The sequence below is a fragment of the Oncorhynchus kisutch genome, linkage group LG15, assembly GCF_002021735.2.
Source record: "Oncorhynchus kisutch isolate 150728-3 linkage group LG15, Okis_V2, whole genome shotgun sequence".
In the NCBI taxonomy this organism is placed as follows: domain Eukaryota; kingdom Metazoa; phylum Chordata; class Actinopteri; order Salmoniformes; family Salmonidae; genus Oncorhynchus; species Oncorhynchus kisutch.
Genome location: NC_034188.2, coordinates 70,485,041 through 70,511,935, shown reverse-complemented (window position 1 = coordinate 70,511,935; position 26,895 = coordinate 70,485,041). Strand labels below are relative to the sequence as shown.

The window sequence follows — 26,895 nt, the reverse complement described above, 5'->3', positions numbered from 1 at the left end:
AATTTTCTATCTCTGTAAATAATTGCTAAACTGTTGTAGGCTTACTACTGTGTTTCTTGCTTGTCTATCACTACGAAACAAAGGAAAGCTGTTATAGAGTGTATGTCTACTTTGATATTCATCCATAAATATGAATATGTGTATGGGCTCATCTCTAAAAGAGACCTTGGTCTCAGCATGACTCCCTGTCAAAATAAAGTTGAAATGCAATAAATAAGTGATTGCTGTATTTGATATATATCAAATTACATGCATATAACTGTTGGGTATGTGTATAATAGATCAAGGGTTGTTCGTCTACTTCTTCATTAATGTCAAACTCCTGTCAGCATAGCCTAGGGATTCAAATAAAAGTCAGATGTTGTTTAAGTCGACATGTTTACTGTACCTTCTGGCATTGGCAGGACTGCTGGCACTTGTTTGTTTCTCATTTGATCATATCTGTTGTCAGAGAGCAAGATTCGAGATGTTCATTGATAAAACATGTATCATTAAATAAATGCAATTGATATAAATATTGTTTAGTATTATTGTGAACGTAGCTCATACTCAGTTCCAACTACAGATTCAGCATACTTGAGCACGTCAGCTGTTGACAACAGGCTGCATAAAGAACTACATTTCCCAAATCTAAAAAAAGCAATTTAATGACAGGAAAGACATGGTGCTCGTTTTAATACCTCCGAAGCGTAGTTTCCGTCAGTTTTCTGAAATAGTTCAGGCGATAAAAACAAGTCGACTGCATAACGCGTTGTTGGATTTTTGCAAAACTTCCATCATAGTAATTGTTGAGATTAGAAACAAACATACTCTCCGGGAAACGTGTTTGTTTGCAAGCGTCAAGCTTTTGCTGCAACGTGTAAGTTATGTAAACAATGCAATGGAGACAAGCGAAGAAGTGCTTCAGGGTTCTCCGATGATTCACGGAAAAGAGCAAGCACGAATTGACAGGAGTGGGGTAAGTTTTTGCAAAATACAACGAATACTCGTACAAACGTTCATTCGCGCTAACTGCCGAGTTATCTACTTCCTACAAACCTCTCGCCTGCGATCATTGATAGCTAACTAGCTGGTAGTAGCTGCTCATGCACCGTCGAGCTCATTTCCAAAACATCCTCATGCCTCTTCTTATTTTCCCAGGCAGTAGCTATGTTCTACAAAATCATCTAGATGACCAGAGTTCTTGGATGTGTGTTTTCGTTTTGTTCCAGCCCTCAACGAGCAGAAACCAGACCACAGAAACTGCTCTCTCACCTATGGACCCACTGAACACACTGTCCAACTTTGAGTCAGAGATGGAGCCAGACGGACAGGGAAACTACTCTCTCTTCCCTGCCTTGGACAACATGGCCAGCCTGGCAGGAGCTGCCGAGGCTCTAGAGAGGTAAGCAGTGCCAAATGAACAGCATGCACACACACACGTCCTTATTCTGTTGTATGTGGGAGGACAAATAGGCTGCCACTACACAGGAAAGATAATGTTGGGTCTTTCTGCTAGTATGATATGAGGATAAGTCTTGTATGTGAATATTTATTTGCTTTGTCTAAAATTGTCTACCTAAATATTAATGTCTATTCATTCTTTTCCCACAGTGAACCACCTAACGATGTTGCAGACAAGCCCAATCTCACATGGCTTGATGCTGCGCAGGTACAGTATTTTTTTTTAAACACAGCCCTGTCTGTAGGCTACTGTATGTACCATGTTGACATTTAAAATCAGATTGCTGTCTGTCAGTGAAATACATCAGCAATACAACAGTCTGCTCTTTCCCAGATTGTACTGGAGGCAGCTGGACGCCCAATGCACATCAAGGAGATCAAACAGCAAATCATTGACAGGGGATTGGTTCAGTCCAAGTACAGTACAACATTATCAATTCTATAGATATACAATGCATTTTAAAGAAAGACAAAATGCATCAACTGCATCCATTTAAAAAAAAACATATTTTAAACTTTCAAAAAACTTCCTGCTAGATCAACAGCATGATATTCCCAGTAATCATTCCTCAACTGCCCATAACCACATTTATATTCTATTTCTGGACAGTGCGAAGTCGAGCCTTGAGGCTGTCATGTACCGTGAGGTAAGACTAATGAGACACTTCAATGGCTGTGATAGGTCCAAAGCTCATAGCATCTCCATTTTCTTTGCTGTATTCCAATGGACTCCACACCAAGGACACTATAAATGAAGCAGTTCACTTTATTTTTGTTATTTGTGCTGTACATTATCGAAGTGGATATTTCAGTATTAGGAAAAAAAACACAGTTTTTGGGGCTTTCTGCATATCATTTCACTCTTGCTTTTCCCTTCCTTTTGTTATTGAAAGAAAGGCCATTAGTTGAACGTAGGACAGGTTTGCACATCAAAGGCCTGTGCCTTGAACCAGAGAGAATGCGATTGCGCTCTCTGCTATAGTGTGCCAGGATTAGAACATTCATCATGATGCTCTTAAGTAGCAGTTAACACAGGCTAGATCTTAGTCATTCAAGGTTACAACAGTGAGACTGACCCTTAAGACATTTGTCAGTTCCCCAACACCTAGCCTTGGCCTTAGTATCCCACTATGTTGCAGACACAGAAAGGCAGCAGGAGATTCAAGAGGATTGAGAACAGAAATGGAGTCTTTGCACTGTTGGTAAGTTATCATTATGCAAAGGATGTCAGAAGAAATCCCTTTAGTTCTATTCTATCACTGCTGATCTGACAAATATAGACATTTAGGAGAGTGCAGTGGAAGATCAATGTGTTTGGATAATTAACATTATAATTTTTTTCCTTATATAGTCATTGTAGCCATGTTACTTTGCTCTGTCACAGTTTTCATTCTGCATTGTATCAGTTACTGTTCCAGATATACCTCATCCACATAACGTTGTCATTGTATGCACAATCATATGATGTGGATCGTGGCCTACATTGCCACTAGTATTTGAATGTGGTGTTATGATGCAATGCCCACTGAGTTTGGTCTCTCTCCATCCACAGACAGATGATGAGGGGCAGCAGGCTCTACAGTCCTTCACCACCCAGTCTTTCATGGGGTCTCCCCCCCAGTCAACCTTCTCCAGCTCTGGCTCTGCAGCCTCTCTGCCTCCCTTCCCCTCCCCCACGGGTCTCTCTGAGACCAGGCCCAAGACCAAGAAAGGCCCACGCAAGAACCAGAACGAAAAGTACAGACTAAAGTACCTCAGACTACGCAAAGCAGCACTGGCCATGATTTTTGTGAGTACTCTACATACTAAAGACAATCACTTGAATCAGTATTAATTAAGTTATTTCTGTAACACAATGTGTTCAGATGCTACATATGTCTCCCATAACACTTAGATGTATGGAAGAGAAATGTTGGAGATGTGTAGTAGACTGGTATTATTGGCTGAGGGCTGAACTCACTAACTGAATATCCCACAGGAGAATGCGGCTCTCTGTGATGAAGTTGCCCACTTAGAGGAGAAGTTTGTGCGAGCAAAAGAGGAGCGCAGGTGAGTTTAATTGTGTTATATTGATGCATTTAAAAAAAACTTTTGGACACTGATTGACAGGTACTTTGAAAACAGTTTTTGTTGTCTAATCGGGCATCTCTTATGCTTTGTTTTCCAGGTTCTTACTGAAATCGCTGTTGCAGTACCAGTCTGTGTCAGAGGGGGAGCTGCTCACCGCTGCTACTACCAGCTCTCACCCCCCTGTGACCTTCAGTTCCATCCCAACGGGGGCGTCAGTCCTACCTGTGGGTCATAACCTGACCTCTGGGGCAGAGGAGGGCCTTCCTAAGAAGCCTAAGAAGGAACGAGGCAGGGAGAATGGGAAAGAGGACGGTGGGTAGAGCCATGTTTATACCAGCCTACCTGTAGATAAGACAGATTCTTATGTCTTGTAATGATGGGTAGCACAATATTTTCTTTGACTCCATAAATGCATTTTCCTCAGGTCCAAAAAGAATGTCAAAAAAGCGGAAGCTTGCTGACGCGGGGTCTCGTAAGCTGGTTCAGCCCATCGCCCTGGACTCCTCAGGACGTCCTGTCTTCCCCATAGTATTGGGGGGTCTGACTGTGTACAGTCTAGGGGAGGTCTGTGTCTCAACTCATACTTAATGCCTCACATTTGCTCTTTATAAACACTGTCCAACTTATCTTACATTGTTCTCCTTTCCTTGTCTCCTCACTTGCATAACCATTTGTTGAAAGTACTGAACAGATTTCCACCATATTGCCCTCCCTTATCATGTTGGTCAGGATCAGTGTCCATGAAAGGAGACCAGGAGAGGCTATTTAAGACTGTTGGGACACAGCCCATGACTTCTCAGATCAGTGGCTAGAGAATAATGAATGATGTCCTTCCCTGTTCCAGATTATCACAGACAGGATGCTGTTCCATGACCAGTGTGCCATCTACCCAGTGGGTTACTGTAGCACACGCTTCTTCGCCAGCATGAAGAGCCCTGATCAGCAGTGCCTCTACACCTGCCAGATTAAGGACGGGGGTGGTGGCCCACAGGTACACTCGCACTAATGGAGCTATAAAACATTATGAAGTCAAGTGCTAAGTAAGGCAATTAGGTGCTGTGAGACAGCTTATGTTTTTTTGAGGAGTGTTTTCCTTATCAAACCATCTCCCCCCTCCCAGTTTGAGATAGTGCCTGAGGAAGACCCTCAGAATGCCATAGCGGCCTCCTCTGCCCTCACCTGCCATTCCAACCTGCTGAAGGCCATTGGTGCTCTAAGGTACCTGCTTGCTGTACAGACTAGCTTATAGAATCAGTGGATGCATTTCATTGTATGACTTTTCTTTCATTATCTTACAACTATACCCCTACAGATCAAAACCGGTGGCACCCATCGTGCCTTCAGGAGCAGACTTCTTTGGCTTCTCCCACCCCACCATCCAGAACCTGATCCAGAGCTGCCCAGGAGCACGCAAGTGCAGCAAGTGCGTCTCTAGTACTCAAGTATAATGTCATCTACCTCACAGGAAATTAATTAAACAGTGCACATTATCTTTGTGGAGATTGCAATTGGTGCGTTTCCTTTTTCAGATGAACTGACCTTTAATATACTCATATCTGCTAATGTACATGTCGCTGAACGACTTATGTGCTGCTTATTGGTGTGATATGTCCTTGTAGTTATCAGTGGATCCGTTTCGAGGTGTGTCGTCCAGGCGACGGCCAGGTTCCACACAGCCTGTCTGAGGACGATGCCTCTGTCAGCTTTGAGGCATACCAGAGACACCAGGGCTTTGATGACAGCATCAGGGGGGAGCACAATCTAGTAGGTGAGGCCGAGCAGTTTGCCATACTTTCTCTACCTACCTGTACACCCCCTAGGCTCAGCATTTAGCATATAATGGCCTTTGTTTATTATTCTTGTTGTATGAAGTTGTCTGCTATCAGAAATAGAAAGCAATGATATTATGGGTCAACTATCCTCAGTCAAGATCTGATTTCAACCACTCAGTCCCATCTTCTTTCTCCAGGCATGACTCCACAATCCCCTGGTTCCTCTCACCAGCATCTTCTGAGCTCACCCACCCTGCAACCATCTACATCTTACTTCAGCCACTGATCTGTTCCTCCTCAACATCCAGACCAGTGAAGTAGTGGTAAAGAAAATACTGGTAAATGGTGATCGCCCTTTGCGGTTAATAAAGTAATGCTCCATATATTTTCAATGCCTTTATTAGTGATAGGTGGGTAAATGCTTGTGCAAAATAAATTAAATGGCATTTACCCTCCACTACACCACTGCTCTAGAAAGCCTGGTGACGCCTGTGTGGAAGTTCTCAATTGGACCAGTTGCGTCTACTGACATTGACAGTTCTGGAAGGAACCAAGAAGGAACCAAGAAGAGGAGACTACCGGGATCATGTTCTCTTCAATTTAAACTATCAATGTATGTTGTTGTTGTTGTTATCATGTGAAAGAAAGTTGATCTGACCATCAAGCTGACCCCTGTATGTACCACTGTAGTTAGTACTATAAAATGGGTGGTTCGAGCCCTGAATGCTGAATGGAATACCACGTCTATGACAAAACATGTATTTTTACTATTCTAATTACATTGGTAACCAGTTTATAATAACAATAAGGCACCTTGGGGGTTTGTGATATATGGCCAATATACCAAGGCTAAGAGCTGTATCCAGTCCTGAACCATGGTATATTGGCCATATACCACCCCCCCCCCCCCCCCTGCCTTATTGCTTAACTATAGTTTATTTGGTGGACAATGTCTGGCATTTCAATAAAAAAAAATATCATTTTACTATCATCAAATAATAGATCACGGTAATAATGATTGTTAATGAATTCTCATATGGTATCATTCAAAAACAAATTTCCCACCCATTTGGGTTGACTAATCCATTCTAGGAGAGGGGGTGGTTCTCAGCTCACTGCTTGTCCAGCCAGCGGTTTAGAGTGAAGGGAGGTGCAGGTAGAACCCCATCAACACTGTAAATAGGACATGCCTTAAAGTCACAAGGCCAGGCCCTCCATCAGTAGCGCAGGCCGGCTACATGGTTCAGGGAACAGTAATTCGTGGACACTAGGATGGCGCTAAGGCCCCATTTCATTATGGGAGCTGGGACCCACACCTTTTATCAAGGTGGAAAGGCCTGCATGACAGCATACCATGCTGCTGACAATAACAAAGAAAGAATTCAGACCCAGTTGATCCAGCTCATATTTGGTAGAAACACTACACCATAACTTAATTAATACACATTACAAGTACAGCAATCAGACTTGAAAGATATATTTGGATTAAGTGACCAAGATTCTCTGGTTATAAATAATGTTGATATACTGGTCATTGGAATGAGACGCCCTCCTCCCCATAAGCCACAGCTCTCGCCCCTAGAGACAGTCTACAGGCCACATCCTGCTTATCCCGGGGATGGATACTGGAACAAAGTCCCTGGTAAACCTCTTTCCACATTCTAATGCCCACACTAGCTTAGGGCCGGAAGGATGCCAGTATCGCAATACTCGTTAGTATCGTGGTAGGAAAACAAAACAAAGCGGATTTAACTTTAAGAAGACAGCCCTAATGTTGGAAACATTCTGTAGTCATCCAGTCACATTTATTTCCCAAGCTATAGCACACTATTTTACAAACAGCAGGTTATTAAAGGAACATAGAGTTTGGTCTGCTTCGTGTTTTCAATTTTGTCATGGAAAATCTTGCGATACTGATATTGTCCCTGCCCTAATTTGCATACCATTTAGAATGAAGCAATGCATGCATACTAAGTGTTATGCTAGTATCAATATTGGAACGTAGCCTTGTATTCTCACAGTATTCAAATGTGAACTGCTTAAAGCTTTTTCACATTGTCGGATCGGGTATTCAAACAGGCAACATTTGTTACCAGCCAAGCACTCTAACCACTAGGTTAAATGCTACCCCATACCTTAGAACTCATTACAACTACAGCCATCACACTTACCTGAAAGATATCTTTCGAATGAGTGACAGACACTCTGGTCATAGGTTACGTTGATATACTGGTCATTGACCAGGACCGGCTAGGGAAAGGCCCCTGGAATGAGACGCCCTCCTCCCCATAAGCCACAGCTCTCGCCCCTAGAGACAGTCTATAGGCCACGTCCTGCTTATCCCGGGGATGGATACTGGAACAAAGTCACTGGTAAACAGCTTGTTCCACATTCTAATACCCTCATTAGCATACCACTTAGAATGATGCAATGCATGCATCCTAAGTGGTATGTTAGTTTCGATATTGGAACGTAGCCTTGTATTCTCACAGTATTCACATGTGAACTGCTTAAAGCTTTTACAAGAGTACAGGCTTATCAAATACTGTGGTATCCATTCTATGATTGTTACTTACCTGCCAAAAGGAGATATTTCACCTCCTAAGTCCATGACAACAGCCATGAATGTGTTCTTCATACGCAGGTTGGGAGCAAAGCCATAGTCTACAGTCTGGTGCCAGCGTATGTTTGGAAATCCCTCACTTAAGGAGGCCTTTCTATACGTAGAGACCTCAGGACAAATATATAGACAGAATCAACATAACAGCATAAGCAACAGTGGGTAACATCCAGGAGTGATACATTGTCAATGCAATGTAGTGATTCCTATGATGCTAGATAGTGGCAAGAAAAATTGGTCATACATTTTGATCTGATCTTCATCTACGTCACAACAATAGACAAACAGTCTGCTTAAACAAATAACAAACAATTATACATTTTAATGTCTTTATTGAACACACCGTGTTCAAAGTGCAGGGTGGAAAAAGTATGTGAACCCTTGGATTTCATAACTGGTTGACCCTCCTTTGGCAGCAATAACCTCAACCAAACATTTTCTGGAGTTGCGGATCAGACCTGCACAACGGTCAGGAGGAATTTTGGAGGTCATGCCAAAGCATCTCAAGCAGCCCCAAACCATGATGCTCCCTCCACCATCCTATACAGTTGGGATGAGGTTTTGATGTTGGTGTGCTGTGCTGTGCCTTTTTTTTCTCCTTCCAAACAACTCAACTGTAGTTTCATCTGTCCACAGAATATTTTGCCAGTAGCGCTGTGGAACATCCAGGTGTACTTTTGCAATCTTCAGATGTGCAGCAATGTTTTTTTTGGACAGGAGTGGCTTCTTCCATGGAGTCCTCCCATGAACACCATTCTTATTTGGTGTTTTATGTATTGTAGACTCGTCAACAGAGATGTTAGCATGTTCCAGAGATTTAGCTGAAACTCTAGGATTCTTCTTAACCTCATTGAGCCTTCTGCACTGTGCTCTTGAAGTCATCTTTGCAGGATGGCCACTCTTAGGGAGAATAGATAGCAACTGTGCTGAACTTTCTCCATTCATAGACAATTTGTCTTACTTTGCGAACATCAAGGCTTTTAAGGCTAACATCTCTGTTGACGAATCTACCCTTTCCAACTTTATCAAAGTCAACCATTCTTATATCTTAGGTCTTTTGAGATCCCTTTTGTTGTGAATATCAGACTCACGTTTTGTGAGTTTTGTTATCAGCAAGGCAGCTCTAACCAACATCTCCAATCTCGTCTCATTGATTAGACTCCAGGTTAGCTGACTCCTGACTCCAATTAGCTTGGAGAAGTCATTAACCTAGGGGTTCACATACTTTTTCACCCCACAGTGTGAATGTTTAAGTGATGTATTCAATATAAACAAGAAAAATACAATAATTTGTGTTATTTGTTTAAGCACACTATTGTTGTGACTTGGATGTAGATCAGATCAAATTCAAAATTTGATGACCAATTTATGCATAAATCCAGATAATTCCAAAGGGTTTATATACTTTTTCTTGCCACCGTCAATTTACAGGGAATTAGGTTTAGTCTTGATTTAATTTGGTGAAAAAAAAAGAGAGCAGTTGTTGATAAAGCCAATAAAAATCTATCCGGTTTATTACAATCAATTAGGGAGAACAACTTCAGAGCTGAAGCAAAGAAAATGTCTTATGGGCATGTCAGAGGTCAGACATGTTAATGTCGCTGTTACTGTATGCTAAAAGATGGGAGAAAACAGATGTGACCCCAAGCTGTTTTACCTTGGTACCAGATAGCTCATTTGATGGTCATGTTAAGAAGTGGATGGATCATGGCATTCCACAACACAGAGTTAGTCCGCTTAGACAAATACATTGAAGGTGTATATGGCATGGGGAACCTGAAAAGAAAATAACATAGTCCAACTGTTATCAAGTACCATAGGTGAGAGGATATTTTTTAACATAGTCCAAAAGAAACAAGACAAAAATATTCACTTGTCTACCCATCTACAATCCCTAAGTAAAGTTCAATCATTTGCATACCTAAAAAACATCTCTATTGCAAGAGTATAGCTCTAGGGGCCCTGTACCCTTACCCGTTAATCCTGTCCAGGTCACAGTGTTGGAGTGCTTGTGGGGAGGACCATGTCTCTACAGGTGTTCAGGAGGTTTAAGATTAATTCCCATTATCAACTAAATGTATTAATACCATTTCACTTAGTCAGTTGGCTGACAGCTATCATTTGCATGAAATTTCACATGTAATTGAGCTAATAGACTGTATGAGCCTGTCCATACTTGCTGTGGGGACAGACCAGGGCACCTCGACTCCAGCCAGGTCAGTCAGCTCAGTGTCGCTCTGCTCCAAGGCAGCCATAAAGATCCGCACCTGAGGGAACTTGGAGACCCGAGCTAGCTCCTCTGATGCATTGAACACCTTGAGGACGAGACATAATAATGGTATAACTCAGTTGGTAGAGCGTGGCGCTTGCAACGCCATGGTGGTGGGTTTGATTCCCAAGGGGGACCGGTATTAAAATGCACTCAATACTCTATGTCACTCTGGATAAGAGCGTTCGCTAAATGACTAAAATATAAATGTATTAAAACTATGCAGACCCAGATTTATATTAACATTGCAGAGTAGTCTCAGAGGGAATGTTTGGAATCATGCAGTTTTCACCAGAGACGTTGTGAAAGCCATGTTGCTCTGTCCCCCACACAGCCAGACATCACCAAACAGCACGTCTGTGAGAGTGATACCGTGGTTGTTCTGGAGGACTGCAGTCAAGTTGTAGGGACCGCCAGCTTCCATTGGGACAAGGGTCGTCCTCCATTTCCCTGGGAAGAGATCCAAAACCGTGGATCAGTGAAGGTTACCCTTATGTCTTCATATACAAGGCAGAAAAAGTGGGACACTGAGCACAGTTAACTTCAAACAATTTGAGTGCTTTCTTTGTTCCTCATACCCTTTTCCTCATTCTAACAGATGTCACCATCACCTTTATTGTACAATGTTATTTGTTAGAAAAAAACGTGACATGAGTTTAGGGATTTTTCAACTTTCCTCTTTGAAATTCTGCTAATTTCATCCTCAACTTCATGACATGACTGGATAGGCACGCTAAACTAAAGGCATTGTTGGGATCAGATAACTCACCGGCAGCCACACTGACAGCAGGTGCATTGTTAGTGACTGGTCCTCCTGATAGAGAGACTGTGACCTCAGCATCATCGGGTCCATAGCCCCACAACACAGCCCTCTCTGGGGCCTTCTGCAGAACCATGTGATCGCCATAATAGGAGGCAAATTGGATCCCACCGACTGGAAACAAAAATAACAATTTTTCATCTACTGTATTAGAAAATATATATTTATCCAGTCAATATTCAAGGCAATTAAACTAAATCATATTACTCATATTCAGAGTTAGACTGTCAAATAACATCTAAATATTATCCAAACAGAATCATATATTGAAATATACACAGCATACAAACATTAGGAACACCTTCCTAATTTTGAGGTGCAAAAGCCTCAATTTTGCCAAGGCATAGACTCCACAAGGTGTTGAAAGAGTTCCACAGGGATGCTGGCCTGTGTTGACTCCAATGCTTCCCACAGTTCTCAAGTTGGCTGGATGTCCTTTGGGTGTTGAACCATTCTTGATACCAGTGGTGTAAAGTACTTAAGTAAAAATACTTGAAAGTACTACTTAAGTAGTTTTTTGGGGTATCTGTACTTTACTATTTATATTTTTGACAACTTTAACTTCACAATATTCCTAAAGAAAATGTACTTTTTACTCCATACATTTTCCTTGACACCCAAAAGTACTTGTTACATTTTGAGTGCTTAGCAAGTCAGGAAAATAGTCTAAAATCACACACTTATCAAGAGAACATCCCTGGTCATCCCTACTGCGTCTGATCTGGCGGACTCACTAAACACATGCTTCGTTTGTAAATAATGTCTGAGTGTTGGAGCATGCCCTGGCAAATTGGTTTAAAAAAAAGAATGGTGCCATCTGATTAGCTTAATATAAGGAATTTGAAATTATTTATACTTTTGATACTTAAGTATATTTGAGCAATTACATGTACTTTTGATACTTAAGTATATTTAAAACCAAATACTTTTAGTATTTTACTGGGTGACTTTCATTTTTACTTGAGTCATTTTCTATGAAGGTATTTACTTTTACTCAAGTATGACAATTGGGTACTTTTTCAACCTCTTAATACACACGGGAAACTGTTGAGCGTTAACCAAGCAGCGTTGTAGTTCTTGACACACTCAAACCGGTGCGCCTTGCACCTGCAACCATACCCCGTTCAAAGGCACTTCAATCTTTTGTCTTGCCCATTCACTCTCGGAATGGCACACAATCCATGTCTCAAATTGTCTCAAGGCTTGAAAATCATGTTTTAACCTGTATTCTCCCCTTCATATTCACTAAATGAATTGTATTTAACAGATCATAGTTTTCACCTGAATCCATCTGGTCAGTCTGTCATGGAAAGAGCAGGGGTTCAGATTGGCTACCTAAGTAGGTAATTTCTAGCAAAAAATACTATTTTTTTCCCTCCTGCAGTGGATCTTTCTGGTCTGGAGCCTCAACTGTCTATTGACAGACCCCTGTCTATTGACAGACCCCAGCCAACCTAATTAGTATTTTGTGTCATTTAGCTAGATAGTTTCCAATTAATATATAACATGTGTTCATGAACATTAACCCCTAATTCCACATCTTGTGTGGAATTGTTTCACTGATTCTCTGCATTATCCACAGGGTAACTATCAACTTGTGAGTCTGCAATGGGCACTGGAGGTGAAGGAATCTGCATTTTCATTATCAATTTGATGTTCATCAATTAGCAACATTTTCAAGTCATTAGAATACTTGGCAACATATTTATTAAATATATTTTACTAGCTCAACAGCATGCTGTCAAAATGTATTTGCACACCATATTAAAATATATAAACATGTAGAAATGATGAAAATGCTCGATTTTGTAATATGTTCATACATAAGGCTTAAACATACACTGAGTATACTAAACATTAGGAACACCTTCCTAATATTGAGTATCTTGACACATTGATCACTTCACAGTTGCCTTCACAGTACAATGTGTAAATTCAATGTAGCTACAAACAATGACACAATAAATCAAACCTCTGAACTGAAAAAAATGTACTATACTATGAAACAAAGAAATGATATAAAGAATGATAGTAAAAATCTTTAATTAAATTCAGTGCCAAAAAAATGCAAACTCAGCTCCATTCATTAAATCAGATGGATCATTCATCAACACCCATCAACACCCACCAACTACTTTGATGATTATTCTTTCATTGGCAAGATTAGTAAACTTAGGCATGACATGCCAGCAGCATATCCCGACACTACACATCCAAGTTGAACTGACCAAATTATGAAAGACAAGTAATTTTGAATTCCGTGAAGTGAGTGTGAAAGAGGTGAAAAAATTGTCTATCAACAATGACAAGCCACCGGGGTCTGACAATCTGGATGGAAAATTACTGAAGATAATAGTGGATGATATTGCCACTCCTATTTGCCATATCTTCAGTCTAAGCCTACTAGAAAGTGTGTGCCCACAGACCTGGAGGGCAGCAAAAGTCATTCCGCTACCCAACAATAGTAAAGCCGCCTTTACTGGCTCAAATAGACAACCAATTACCAACACTTAGTAAACATTTAGAAAAGAATTGTGTTTGACCAGATACAATGCTATTTTACAGGAAACAAACTGACAACAGTCTTTCAGCATGCTTATAGGTAAGGACATTCAATAAGCACAGCAGTTACACAAATGACTCATGATTGGCTGAGAGAAATTGATGATAAAAAGTTTGTGGGGGCTGTTTTCTTAGACTTCAGTGCAGCTTTTGACATTATAAATCAGAGTCTGCTGCTGGAAAAGCTTGTGTTATGGCTTTACACCTGCAAAATTGTGGATAAAGAGTTACCTGTCAAACTGAACAGAGGTTGTTCTTTAATAGAAGCCTCTCCAACATAATCCAGGTAGAATCAGGAATTCCCCAGGGCAGCTGTCTAGGCTCCTTACTCTTTGAAATCTTTACTAATGTCTTGACATTTTGAGTAAAGCCAGTGTGTCTATGTATGCGGGTGACTCAACACTATACACATCAGCGCAAAATTACTGCAACACTTAACAAAGAGCTGCAGTTTGTTTCAGAATGGGTGGCAAGGAATAAATTAGTCAAATATTTAAAAAACTAAAAGCTTTGTATTTTGGACTAATCATTCACTAAACCCTTAACCTCAACTAAATATTCTAATGAATAATGTGGAAATTGAGCAAGTTGAGGTAACTAAACTGCTTGGAGTAATTCTGGATTGTAAACTGTCATGGTCAAAACATGTTGATACAACAGTAGCTAAGATGGGGAGAAGTCTGTCCATAATAAAGCGCTACTCTGCCCTAACAACACTATCAACAAGGCAGGTCCTACAGGCCCTAGTTTTGTAGCACCTGGACTACTGTTCAGTCTTGTGGTCAGGTGCCACAAAGAGGGATTTAGGAACATTACAATTGGCTCAGAATAGGGCAGCACGGCTCGCCCTTAATAAATGTACACAGAGAGCAAACATGAATAACATGCATGTCAATCTCTCATGGCTCAAAGTGGAGGAGAGATTGACTTCATCAATACTTGTTTTTGTAAGAAGTGTTGACAAGCTGAATGCCCCGAGCTGTCTGTGGGTTAAACTACTAGCACACAGCTCGGACACCCAGGTTTCTTCCTAGGTATTGGCCTTTCTAGGGAGTTTTTCCTAGCCACTGTGCTTCTCCACCTGCATTGCTTGCTGTTTGGGGTTTTAGGCTGGGTTTCTGTACAGCACTTTGAGATATCAGCTGATGTACGAAGGGCTATATAAATAAATTTGATTTGATTTGATTTGATGCATAGCCCACAAGACATGCCTACAGAGGTCTCTTCACAATCCCCAAGTTCAGAACAGACTATGGGAGGCGCACAGTACTACATAGAGCAATGACTACATGGAACTCTATTCCACCTCAGGTAACTGATGTAAGCAGTAGAATAAAAAATAAAACATACAACTTATGGAACAGTGGGTACTATGGAGACACACACACACACACACACATTGTAATGTTATATAATGCACTGTTTTATCTTTTGTTTTATATGTGATTTAAGTGCCTTAATGTGTTTGGACCCCAGGAAGAGTAGCTGCGCTGCCTTGGCAGCAGCTAATGGGGATCCCTAATAAATACAAAATACCTCTAGGCTACATTTTCCATATACTTTTAGAAGGAATAAAATAGTCATAGATTCCATTAGTGACAGACTCATGTTGTTGACGGCTCATTCTGACAGGTAGACCACTGCAATAAAACAATATAGATTAAACAAATCAAAGTGTATTTGTCACGTGCGCCAAATACAACAGTGAAATGCTTACTTACAGGCTCTAACCAATAGTGCAGAAAAAGGTATTAGGTGAACAATAGGTAAGTAAAGAAATAAAACAACAAGACATTGAATACTCAGAAGCATACAAGGATCCTGAAATAGTGAGAAAACACAAACATATCCTCAGACACATTGTCTACCTTTACTTACAAGCTAACTAGGCTACACTATAGAGCAAATAAGAAAGAAATGGCCTTTTAAAAAGGCCCACCTATTTCAAATAATTATTGTCCTAGAGCAGAAATTCTAGTTTAAAGTTCTACCTCCAAGATTGATTGAAGCAGGCTGCTAACACGTATTGGAGGTGGAAACGTTGTGGTGATTTCCACGTGTAGCAGAGAAATAACAACAAATATGGCACTGAGTGACAGCTGTCAGTGTAACTAGCTAACTAACTCCCTAGAAAGGAACCTAGGAAGAAACCTAGAGAGGAACCAGGCTATGAGGGGTGGCCAGTCCTCTTCTGGCTGTGCTGGGTGGAGATTATAACAGAACATGGCCAAGATGTTTAAATGTTCATAGATGACCAGCAGGGTCAAATAATAATAATCACAGTGGTTGTAGAGGGTGCAACAGGTGAGCACCTCAGGAGTAAATGTCAGTTGGCTTTTCATAGCTGATCATTCAGAGTATCTTTACCACTCCTGCTGTCTCTAGAGAGTTGAAAACAGCAGGTCTGGGACAGGTAGCACGACTGGTGAACAGGTCAGGGTTCCATAGCCACAGGCAGAACAGTTGAAACTGGAGCAGCAGAACAGCCAGGTGGACTGGGGACAGCAAGGAGTCATAAGGTCAGGTAGTCCTGAGGCATGGTCCTAGGGCTCAGGTCCCCCGAGAGAGAGAGAAAGAAAGCATACTTAAATTCACACAGGACACCGGGTAAGACAGGAGAAATACTCCATATATAACAGACTGACCCAGCCCCCCGACACATAAACTACTGCAGCATAAATACTGGAGGCTGAGACAGGAAGGGTCGGGATAGCCCACAAAGGCTGAGTATAGCCCACAAAGATCTCTGCCGCCGTGGGGGGGGGGGGCCCAGACAGGAAGATCACGTCAGTGACTCAACCCACTCAAGTGACGTACCCCTCCTAGGGACGGCATGTAAGATCACCAGTAAGCCAGTGACTCAGCCCCTGTAATAAGGTTAGAGGCAGAGCAACCGAGTGGAGAGAGGGGAACCGGCCAGGCAGAGATGGCAAAGGCGGTTCGTTGCCTTTCTGTTCACCTTCACACTCCTGGGCCAGACTACACTCCATAATAGGACCTACTGAAGAGATGAGTCTTCAATAAAGGCTTAAAGGTTGAGACCGAGTCTGCGTCTCTCACATGGGTAGGCAGACCATTCCATAAAAATGGAGCTCTATAGGAGAAGCCATCCTCTCTTGGGGAATACTGCTTTTTAGTTAGCTTTGCGACAGAATCCAAAATACATTTTGGATTGTTCTTATTTTCCTCAATTAAGTTGGAAAAAATAGGATGATCGAGCAGCAGTGAGGGCTCTTCGATACTGCACGGTACTGTCTTTCCAAGCTAGTCGGAAGATTAGCATTAGGGTCTTTCTATAAATAAGTGGGGCCAATGTGTGACATTGGGATCAACATTTCAAAATGGTTTGAAACAAAAATACAAATAATGTTTATGCAGTTTCACATGTCATGTGTACTTAGAGGAATATGTAAATTGGCCCATAATTCCACCCTTACAACATAGGCCTAAGGCTATACATCCTTTAAGCAGGGTTCATACAGACATTGACAGTTCAAATTCTAGGACTTAATTGTAATTTAAGGGCCTTAATGTTATACAATTGTATAACATATATAATTATACATATAGGGGTTAATATAGAAGCCAAGACCCCCTTGATTACAAATCAGTATTCAACGTCCATCCATGTCTGAGAAATTCGGGAGATGACGTGGAAACCGGCCCCTAGTGGCAACTGTGAGCGGTGTTACCTTCAAGTAGGTGTTGGCGTTGCAGACGGCAATTGCAGATGGGTGTAAGCACCTGCCTCTGGTGTCAAAGGTTGCATATTTGAATACAGCAATTTAAAGTTGTTTGAGATTTTATTTTTAAGCCTATCCCAAACCTTACAATTTCAGAGTTAAGGCCTAAACTTAACCTTAAACACTTTGAAATTTGACATTTGAGAAACATTGATGAACGTCTAATTCTGACGTGAGACAGAGCTTGTTGCAGCTATTGATTATAGCTATGTTCCCCCTTATATTGTAATGTGGGGCAGCAGGTAGCCTAGTGGTTAGAGTGTGGGAACTGTAACCGAAGGGTTGCTCGAGCTGACAAGGTAAAAATCGGTCGTTCTGCTCCTGAACAAGGCAGTTAACCCACTGTTCCTAGGCCTTGATTGAAAATAAGAATGTGTTCTTAACTGACTTGCCTAGTTAAATAGAGGTTAAATAAAAAAGAAATAAAAATGTAATGAAATTAAAAAATTGGCAGATGATCAATGACTTAAACCACTGTAACAAGTTGTCCAGCATAGGAAATCCTCACTCGTACCCTAGTTTATAGAAAGACTCATCATCTAAATTGTGCAGCTAAATATCAATGCATTACCTAAATTGTGGTGATTGGTTTTGTAGATAATTATGTAGTTATGTTCAAGAGAATTCAAAGATGCACACACTGAAATATTGCCAGCAGTTTCACACTGATGACTCAAGAGGAAACCAGGGTTCCGGTCTAGATATTCGGTTTCGACTGCTCATACAGTTTTTCTTCGGTACTGCAGTTGAACTTACGCGGACCCAGAAATAAGAACTCCATTGCTGGAACAACAACAAGCAGGACTCACATGATATTCTCCAAACACCCCACAGGGCAGACATCCCAATTATTCGCAAAAGGAAGCGATGCAGAGGACGAAGAGCCAGATGCCTTGTCCGGACCTGCAGAAGGCAAGTAGGAAAGCTGCCTTTACCGTCAATATTACTCACAAACATGCAATCATTGGACAATAAACTAGACGAGGTACGATCACGAATATCCTACCAATGGGACATCAAAAACTGTAATATCCTCTGTTTCACGGAAACGTGGCTGAATGATGACATGGATATTCAGATATTCAGGGGCGGGTCTGTGCATATTTGTAAACAACAGCTGGGGCAGGAAATCAAAGGAATTCTCTAGATTTTTTTGATAAATTGCAGGCCACACTACTTGCCTAGAGAGTTCTCAGCTATACTTTCCGTGGCTGTTTATTTACCACCACAAACAGATGCTGGTACTAAGACCGCACTCAGTCAGCTGTATAAGGGAATAAGCAAACAGGAAACCACTCACACAGAGGCGGCACTCCTAGTAGCAGGAGACTTTAATGCAGGGAAACTTAATAAATCAGTTCTACCAAATCTCTATCAACATGTTAAATGTGCTACCAGAGGGAAAACAATTCTAGATCACCTGTACTCCACAAACAGAGACTCGTACAAAGCTCTCCCTCGCCCTCCATTTGGTAAATCCGACCACAACTCTATCCTCCTGATTCCTGCTTACAAGCAAAAATTAAAGCAGGAAGCACCAGTGACTCGGTCTATAAAAAAATGGTCAGATGAAGCAGATACTAGGACTGTTTTGCTATCAGAGACTGGACGGGATTCTTCTGATGACATTGAGGAATACACCACATCAGTCACTGGATTTATCAATAAGTGCATTGAGGACGTCGTCCCTGCAGTGACTGTACGTACATACCCCAACCAGAAGCCATGGATTCCAGGCAACATTCGCACTGAGCTAAAGGGGAGAGCTGCCGCTTTCAAGGTGCAGGACTCTAACCCGGAAGATTAAAAGAAATCCGGCTATGCTCTTCGACAAACCATCAAACAGGCAAAGCGTCAATACAGGGCTAAGATTGAATCATACTACACCGGCTCCGACACTCGTCGGATGTGGCAGGGCTTGCAAGCTATTACAGACTACAAAGGGAAGCACAGCCGCGAGCTGCTCAGGCAACATTCGCACTGAGCTAAAGGGGAGAGCTGCCGCTTTCAAGGTGCAGGACTCTAACCCGGAAGATTAAAAGAAATCCGGCTATGCTCTTCGACAAACCATCAAACAGGCAAAGCGTCAATACAGGGCTAAGATTGAATCATACTACACCGGCTCCGACACTCGTCGGATGTGGCAGGGCTTGCAAGCTATTACAGACTACAAGCACAGCCGCGAGCTGCTCAGTGACACGAGCCTACCAGATGAGCTAAATCACTTCTATGCTCGCTTCGAGGCAAGCAACACTGAGGCATGCATGAGAGCATCAGCTGTTCCGGACGACTGTGTGATCACTCTCTCCGTAGCCGACGTGAGTAAGACCTTTAAACAGGTCAACATACACAAGGCTGCGGGGCCAGATGGATTACCAGGACGTGTGCTCCGGGCAACTGACAGGTGTCTTCACTGACATTTTCAACATGTCCCTGATTGAGTCTGTAAAGCAGTCTGCTTCAAGCAGACCACTATAGTCCCTGTGCCCAAGAACACAAAGGCAACCTTTTATTTATTTATTTTACTAGGCAAGTCAGTTAAGAACAAATTCTTATTTTCAATGACGGCCTAGGAACGACAGATTTTGTACCTTGTCCGCTTGGGGATTTGAACTTGCAACCTTTTGGTTACAAGTCCAATGCTCTGACCACTAGGCTACCCAACCTGTCTAAATAACTACAGACCCGTAGCCATGAAGGGCTTTGAAAGGCTGGTTATGGCTCACAACACCATTATCCCAGAAACCCTAGACCCACTCCAATTTGCATACCGCCCAAACAGATCCACAGATGATGCAATCTCTATTGCACTCCACACCGCCCTTTCCCACCTAGACAAAAGGAACACCTATGTGAGAATGCTATTCATTGACTACAGCTCAGCGTTCAACACCATAGTACCCTCAAAGCTCATCACTAAACTAAGGAACCTGGGACTGAACACCTCCCTCTGCAACTGGATCCTGGACTTCCTGACGGGCCGCCCCCAGGTGGTGAGGGTAGGTAGCAACACATCTGCCACACTGATCCTCAGCATTGGAGCTTCCCAGGGGTGGTTGCTCAGTCCCCTCCTGTACTCCCTGTTCACCCATGACTGCATGGCCAGGCACAACTCCAACACCATCATTAGGTTTGCAAACGACACAACAGTGGTAGGCCTGATCACCGACAACAACGAGACAGCCTATAGGGAGGATGTCAGAGACGTGGCCGGGTGGTGCCAGAATAACAACCTCTCCCTCAACGTAACCAAGACTAAGGAGATGATTGTGGACTACAGAAAAAGGAGCACCGAGCACGTACCCATTCTCATCGACAAGGCTGTAGTGGAGCAGGTTGAGAGCTTCAAATTCCCTGGTGTCCACATCAACAACAAACTAGAATGGTCCAAACACACTGAGACAGTCGTGAAGAGGGCACAACAACGCCTATTCCCCCTCAGGAAACTAAAAGATTTGGCATGGGTCCTGATATCCTCAAATATGTCTATAGCTACAACATTGAGAGCATCTTGACCGGTTGCATCACTGCCTGGTAAGTCAATTGCTCGGCCTCCGACCGCAAGGCACTTCAGAGGGTAGTGCGTACGGCCCAGTACATCACTGGGGCAAAGCTGCCTGCAATCCAGGACCTCTACACCAGGCAGTGTCAGAGGAAGGCCCTAAAAATTGTCAAAGACCCCAGCCACCCCAGTCATAGACTATTCTCTCTACTACCGCATGGCAAGCGGTACCGGAGTGCCAAGTCTAGGACAAAAATGCTTCTCAACAGTTTTTACCCCCAAGCCATAAGACTCCTGAACAGGTAACCAAATGGTTACCCAGACTATTTGCATTGTGTGCCACCCCCCCAACCCCTCTTTTACACTCCTGCTACTCCCTGTTTATTTTATATACATAGTCACTTTAACTATACATTCATGTACATACTACCTCAATTGGCCCGACCAACCAGTGCTCCCGCACATTGGCTAACCGGGCTATCTGCATTGTGTCCCTCCACCCGCCAACCCCTTTTTTTTACGCTACTGTTACTCTCTGTTCATCATATATGCATAGTCACTTTAACGATACCTACATGTACATACTACCTCAATAAGCCTGACTAACCGGTGTCTGTATATATCCTTGCTACTCTTATTTTCAAATGTCTTTTTACTGTTTTATTTCTTTACTTACACACACACCTTTTTTTTGCACTATTGGTTAGAGCCTGTAAGTAAGCATTTGACTGTAAGGTCTACACCTGTTGTATTCAGCGCACGTGACAAATAAACTTTGATTTGATATAGAGGTCAGATTTGAAAATTCCTAATGAAGACACTTTAGTCATCACCTTTGTGCACAAAACATCCCTTGAATTATTCAAAATATTGTTGCTAATTTATTTTCTCCATCACTCACAGCAGAAGATATTCAAATGTTATATTCATCCAATGTCTGCCATGTTTTTGGATAATGTGATGATGTCATCGCTGCTTGTGCTGCTCCCTGTACTAGAGCCCAGTACTGACTTGAATTTTAAGCCCGAGCCCTACCCACAACGTTTAGGGCCTACCCTACCCAGGCCCGATTGCTTCTGACAAATTTAATCCTGGAGGACAAAGCTGGAGATCACTCTGTCATGCTGATTGAGTTCGAATAAAAGACTGGAAGCTTCAAAAGGAGGGTGGTGCTTGGAATCATTGTTCTTCCTCTGTCAACCATGGTTACCTGCAAGGAAACACGTGCCATCATCATTGCTTTGCACAAAAAGGGCTTTACAGGGAAGGATATTGCTGCCAGTAAGATTGCACCTAAATCAACCATTTATCGGATCATAAAGAACTTCAAGGAGAGTGGTTCAATTGTTGTGAAGAAGGCTTCAGGGCACCCAAAAAACTCCAACAAGCGCCAAGACCGTCTCTTAAAGCAAAGAAGCCACTTCTCTCCAGGAAAAACATCAGGGACAGACTGATATTCTGCAAAAGGTACAGGGATTGGACTGCTGAGGACTGGGGTAAAGTCATTTTCTCTGATGAATCCCCTTTCCATTTGTTTGGGGCATCTGGAAAAAAGCTTGTCCAGAGAAGACAAGGTGAGCGCTACCATCAGTCCTGTGTCATGCCAACAGTAAAGCATCCCGAGACCATTCATGTGTGGGGTTGCTTCTCAGCCAAGGGAGTGGACTCACTCACAATTTTGCCTAAGAACACAGCCATGAATAAAGAATGGTACCAACACATCCTCCGAGAGCAGTTTCTCCCAACCATCCAGGAACAGTTTGGTGATCAACAATGCCTTTTCCAGCATGATGGAGCACCTTGCCATAAGGAAAAAGTAACTAAGCGGCTCGGGGAACAAAACATCAATATTTTGGGTCAATGGTCAGGAAACTCCCCAGACCTTAATCCCATTGACAACTTGTGGTCAATCCTCAAGAGGCGGGTGGACAAACAAAAACCCACAAATTCTGACAAACTCCAAGCATTGATTATGCAAGAATGGGCTGCCATCAGTCAGGATGTGGCCCAGAATTTAATTGACAGCATGCCAGGGCAGATTGCAGAGGTCCTGAAAAAGAAGGGTCAACACTGCAAATATTGACTCTTTGCATCAAATTGATATAATTGTCAATAAAAGCCTTTGACACTTATGAAATGCTTGTAATTATACTTAAGTATACCATAGTAACATCTGACAAAAATATCTAAATACACTGAAGCTGCAAACTTTGTGGAATTAATATTTGTGTCATTCTCAAAACTTTTGGCCATGACTGTACTCTGCTCATGGGGGCTATAAAAATGTGAGTATCCATAGTAACAGGTCCACTTGGGCTGTACTGCTCAATGAAGAGACAGGAGAGAGAAGTTAGCTGTATGCTACTTTGTCACTCTAAACTCCAACAAAACTCAAAGAACAATATTATTGTCTGTGAAATCTCTCCGTTTTTTCAGTGCCTTCAGAGAGTATTCATACCCTTTGACTTATTCCACATTGGAATGCGGGACAGGTACAGGATGGCAACAACAACTGGCCGAGTTACACCAGGAATGCACAATTTGTCCATCAGTGCTCAGAGACTCTCCGCAATAGGCTGAGAGAGGCTGGACTGAGGGCTTGTAGGCCTGTTGTAAAGGCAGGTCCTCACCAGACATCACCGGCAACAACGTTGCCTATGGGCACAAACCTACCGTCGATGGACCAGACAGAACTGGCAAAAAGTGCTCTTCAATGACGAGTCGAGGGTTTGTCTCACCAGGGGTGATGGTTGGGATTCGTGAAGGAATGAGCGTTACACCGAGGCCTGTAACTCTGGAGGGGGATCGATTTTGAGGTGGAGGGTCCGTCATGGTCTGGGGCGGTATATCACAGCATCATCTGACTGAGCTTGTTGTCTTTGCAGGCAATCTCAACGCTGTGCGTTATAGGGAAGACATCGTCCTCCCTCATGTGGTACCCTAACTGCAGGCTCATCCTGACATGACCCTCCAGCAAGACAATGCCACCAGCCATACTGCTCGTTCTGTGCATGATTTCCTGCAAGACAGGAATGTCAGTGTTCTGCCACGGCCAGAAAAGAGCTCTGATCCCAATCGGAGTTCGGATGTACCGATCCTGTGCAGGTGTTGTTAGCCATGGTCTGCCACTGCGAGGACGATCAGCTGTCTGGCCTGTAGCCCTGTCTTATGTGTCTCACAGTACGGACATTGCAATTTATTGCCCAGGCCACATCTGCAGTCCTCATGCCACCTTGCAGCATGCCTAAGGCACATTTACGCAGATGAGCAGGGACCCTGGCCATCTTTCTTTTGGTGTTTTTCAGAGTCTGTAGAAAGGCCTCTTTTTAGTGACCTAAGTTTTCATAACTGTGACCTTAATTACCTACCATCTCTAAGCTGTTAATGCCTTAACGACCGTTCCACAGGTGCATGTTCATTAATTGTTTATGGTTCATTGAACAAGCATGGGAAACAGTGTTTAAACTGTACAATGAAGATCTGTGAAATTATTTGGATTTTTACGAATTATCTTTCAAAGACAGGGTATTAGTGTGTCTAGTTTCTAGGTAATGTAACCGTTTGTTACATGCAATATGCTTTGTGGACTTCACCGGAGAGATGTTAATCTCCGGTTTTGTGGTGAAACAAAGGCGACGTTGAATTTATTCTACCACTGTCTTTTTTATTGTCTTGGCCTGATCCCAATCCCATTGAGTACGTCTGGGACGGTGAGGGAGGGTGAGGGCTAGGGCCATTCCTCATCGCGCACCACTCCCTAGCATACTACTCGCCAATGTTCAGTCTCTTGACAACAAGGTTGATGAAATGCGAGCAAGGTTAGCATTCCAGAGAGACAGAGACTAACGTTCTTTGCTTCACGGAAACATGGCTCACTTGAGAGACTCTATCGAAGTTGGTGCAGCCAGCTGGTTTCTTCACGCATCGCGCCGACAGAAACAAGCATCTTTCTGGTAAGAAGAGGGGCAGGGGGGGGTATGCATTATGATTAACGAGACGTGGTGTAATCATAACAACATACAGGAACTCAAGTCCTTCTGTTCACCTGACTTAGAATTCCTAACAATCAAATGTCGACCGCATTATCTACCAAGGGAATTCTCTTCGATCATAATCACAGCCGTATATATTCCCCCCCAAGCAGACACATAGACGGCCCTGAACAAACTTTATTTGACTCTATGCAAACTGGAAACCACATATCCTGAGGCTGCATTCATTGTAGCTGGGGATTTTAACAAGGCTAATCTGAAAACAAGACTTCCTCAATTCTATCAGCATATCGATTGCGCAACCAGGGCTGGTAAAACCCTGGATCATTGTTATTCTAACTTCCGCGATGCATATAAGGCCCTCCCCCGCCCTCCTTTCGGAAAAGCTGACCATGACTCCATTTTGTTGCTTCCAGCCTACAGACAGAGACTAAAACAAGAAGCTCCCGCGCTCAGGTTTGTTCAACTCTGGTCCGACCAATCTGATTCCACGCTTCAAGACTGCTTCGATCACGTGGATTGGGATATGTTCCGCATTGCGTCCAACAACAACAACAACATTGACGAATACGCTTATTCGGTGAGCGAGTTCATTTGAAAGTGCATTTACGATGTTATACCCACAGCAACGATTAAAACATTTCCAAACCAGAAACTGTGGATTGATGGCAGCATTCGCGCGAAACTGAAAGCGCGGACCACTGCTTTTAACCAGGGCAAGGTGACCGGAAACATGACCGAATACAAACAGTGTAGCTATTCCCTCCGCAAGGCAATCAGACAAGCTAAGCGTCAGTATAGAGACAAAGTAGAGTCGCAATTCAATGGCTCAGACACAAGAGGTATGTGGCAGGGTCTACAGTCAATCACGGATTACAAAAAGAAAACCAGCCCCGTCGCGGACCAGGATGTCTTGCTCTTAGACAGACTAAATAACGTTTTTGCCCGCTTTGAGGACAATACAGTGCCACTGACACGGCCTGCTACCAAAACCTGCGGCCTCTCCTTCACTGCAGCCAAAGTGAGTAAAACTTTTAAGCGTGTTAACCCTCGCAAGGCTGCAGGCCCAGATGGCATCCCCAGCCGCGTCCCCAGAGCATGCGCAGACCAGCTGGCTGGTGTGTATACGGACATATTCAATCAATCCTTATCCCAGTCTGTGTGCTTTGAGTGCTTTGAGAGACTAGTCGAGGACCATATCACCTCCACCCTACCTGACACCCTAGACCCACTCCAATTTGCTTACCGCCCCAATAGGTCCACAGACGACACAATCACACTGCACACTGCCCTAACCCATCCGGACAAGTGGAATACCTATGTGAGAATGCTGTTCATCGACGACAGCTCAGCATTTAACACCATAGTACCCTCCAAACTCGTCATCAAGCTCGAGACCCTGGGTCTCGACTCCGCCCTCTGCAACTGGGTACTGGACTTCGACGGGCCGCCCCGAGGTGGTGAGGGTAGGTAACAACATCTCCACCCCGCTGATCCTCAACACTGGGGCCCCACAAGGGTGCGTTCTGAGCCCTCTCCTGTACTCCCTGTTCACCCACGACTGCGTGGCCATGCACGCCTCCAACTCAATCATCAAGTTTGCGGACGACACCACAGTGGTGGGCTTGATTACCTACAACGACGAGACGGCCTACAGGGACGAGGTGAGGGCCCTCGGAGTCTGGTGTCTGGAAAAGAACCTCACACTCAACGTCAACAAAACAAAGGAGATGATTGTGGACTTCAGGAAAGAGCAGAGGGAGCACCCCCCCCTATCCACATCGACGGGACAGTAGTGGAGAGGGTAGTAAGTTAAGTTCCTCGGCGTACACATCACAGACAAACTGAATTGGTCCACCCACACTGCCAGCGTTGTGAAGAAGGCGCAGCAGCGCCTCTTCAACCTCAGGAGGCTGAAGAAATTTGGCTTGTCACCAAAAGCACTCAAACTTCTACAGATGCACAATCGAGAGCATCCTGTCGGGCTGTATCACCGCCTGGTACGTCAACTGCTCTGCCCACAACCGTAAGGCTCTCCAGAGGATAGTGAGGTCTGCATAACGCATCACCGGGGGCAAACTACCTGCCCTCTAGGACACCTA

The 26,895-nt window shown here is 43.2% G+C and overlaps 1 protein-coding gene and 1 pseudogene across 10 annotated transcripts; one reads left to right on the top strand and one right to left on the bottom strand.

Annotated features, from left to right (window-relative positions):
* The first annotated feature begins 668 nt into the window (after positions 1-668).
* On the top strand, positions 669-6,314 carry tbrg1 (transforming growth factor beta regulator 1). Of its 10 annotated transcripts, none has more exons than XR_002257312.2 (16): positions 669-958; positions 1,212-1,384; positions 1,594-1,651; positions 1,778-1,860; positions 2,054-2,090; positions 2,583-2,645; positions 2,996-3,232; positions 3,422-3,492; positions 3,611-3,825; positions 3,938-4,077; positions 4,358-4,504; positions 4,634-4,731; positions 4,826-4,936; positions 5,133-5,281; positions 5,483-5,623; positions 5,760-6,314. XR_002257312.2 is itself a non-coding variant. In XM_020503427.2 (15 exons), the coding sequence occupies exons 1-15, from the start codon at positions 881-883 to the stop codon at positions 5,486-5,488; spliced, it is 1,662 nt and encodes a 553-aa protein (XP_020359016.1). In that variant the 5' UTR covers positions 674-880; the 3' UTR covers positions 5,489-6,314. The 10 variants fall into 10 exon arrangements, 5 of the variants coding, with proteins under 5 accessions (XP_031646881.1, XP_020359016.1, XP_020359015.1 ...); XR_004203180.1 differs by having other exon boundaries at positions 674-958; positions 5,133-5,277; positions 5,764-6,314; XR_004203179.1 differs by having other exon boundaries at positions 674-958; positions 5,133-5,277.
* A 1,038-nt stretch (positions 6,315-7,352) lies between these two features.
* LOC109904869 (sialate O-acetylesterase-like) lies at positions 7,353-11,098 on the bottom strand (annotated as a pseudogene).
* Between the last annotated feature and the right edge of the window lie 15,797 nt (positions 11,099-26,895).

Coding starts and splice junctions, on each gene's coding strand:
- tbrg1 (XM_020503426.2), top strand. CDS start 881: ATGGAGACAAGCGAAGAAGTGCTTCAGGGTTCTCCGATGATTCACGGA. Junction 1,385..1,593: donor GCTGCCGAGGCTCTAGAGAG/GTAAGCAGTGCC, acceptor CTTTTCCCACAG/TGAACCACCTAACGATGTTG. Junction 3,493..3,610: donor CGAGCAAAAGAGGAGCGCAG/GTGAGTTTAATT, acceptor TTTGTTTTCCAG/GTTCTTACTGAAATCGCTGT.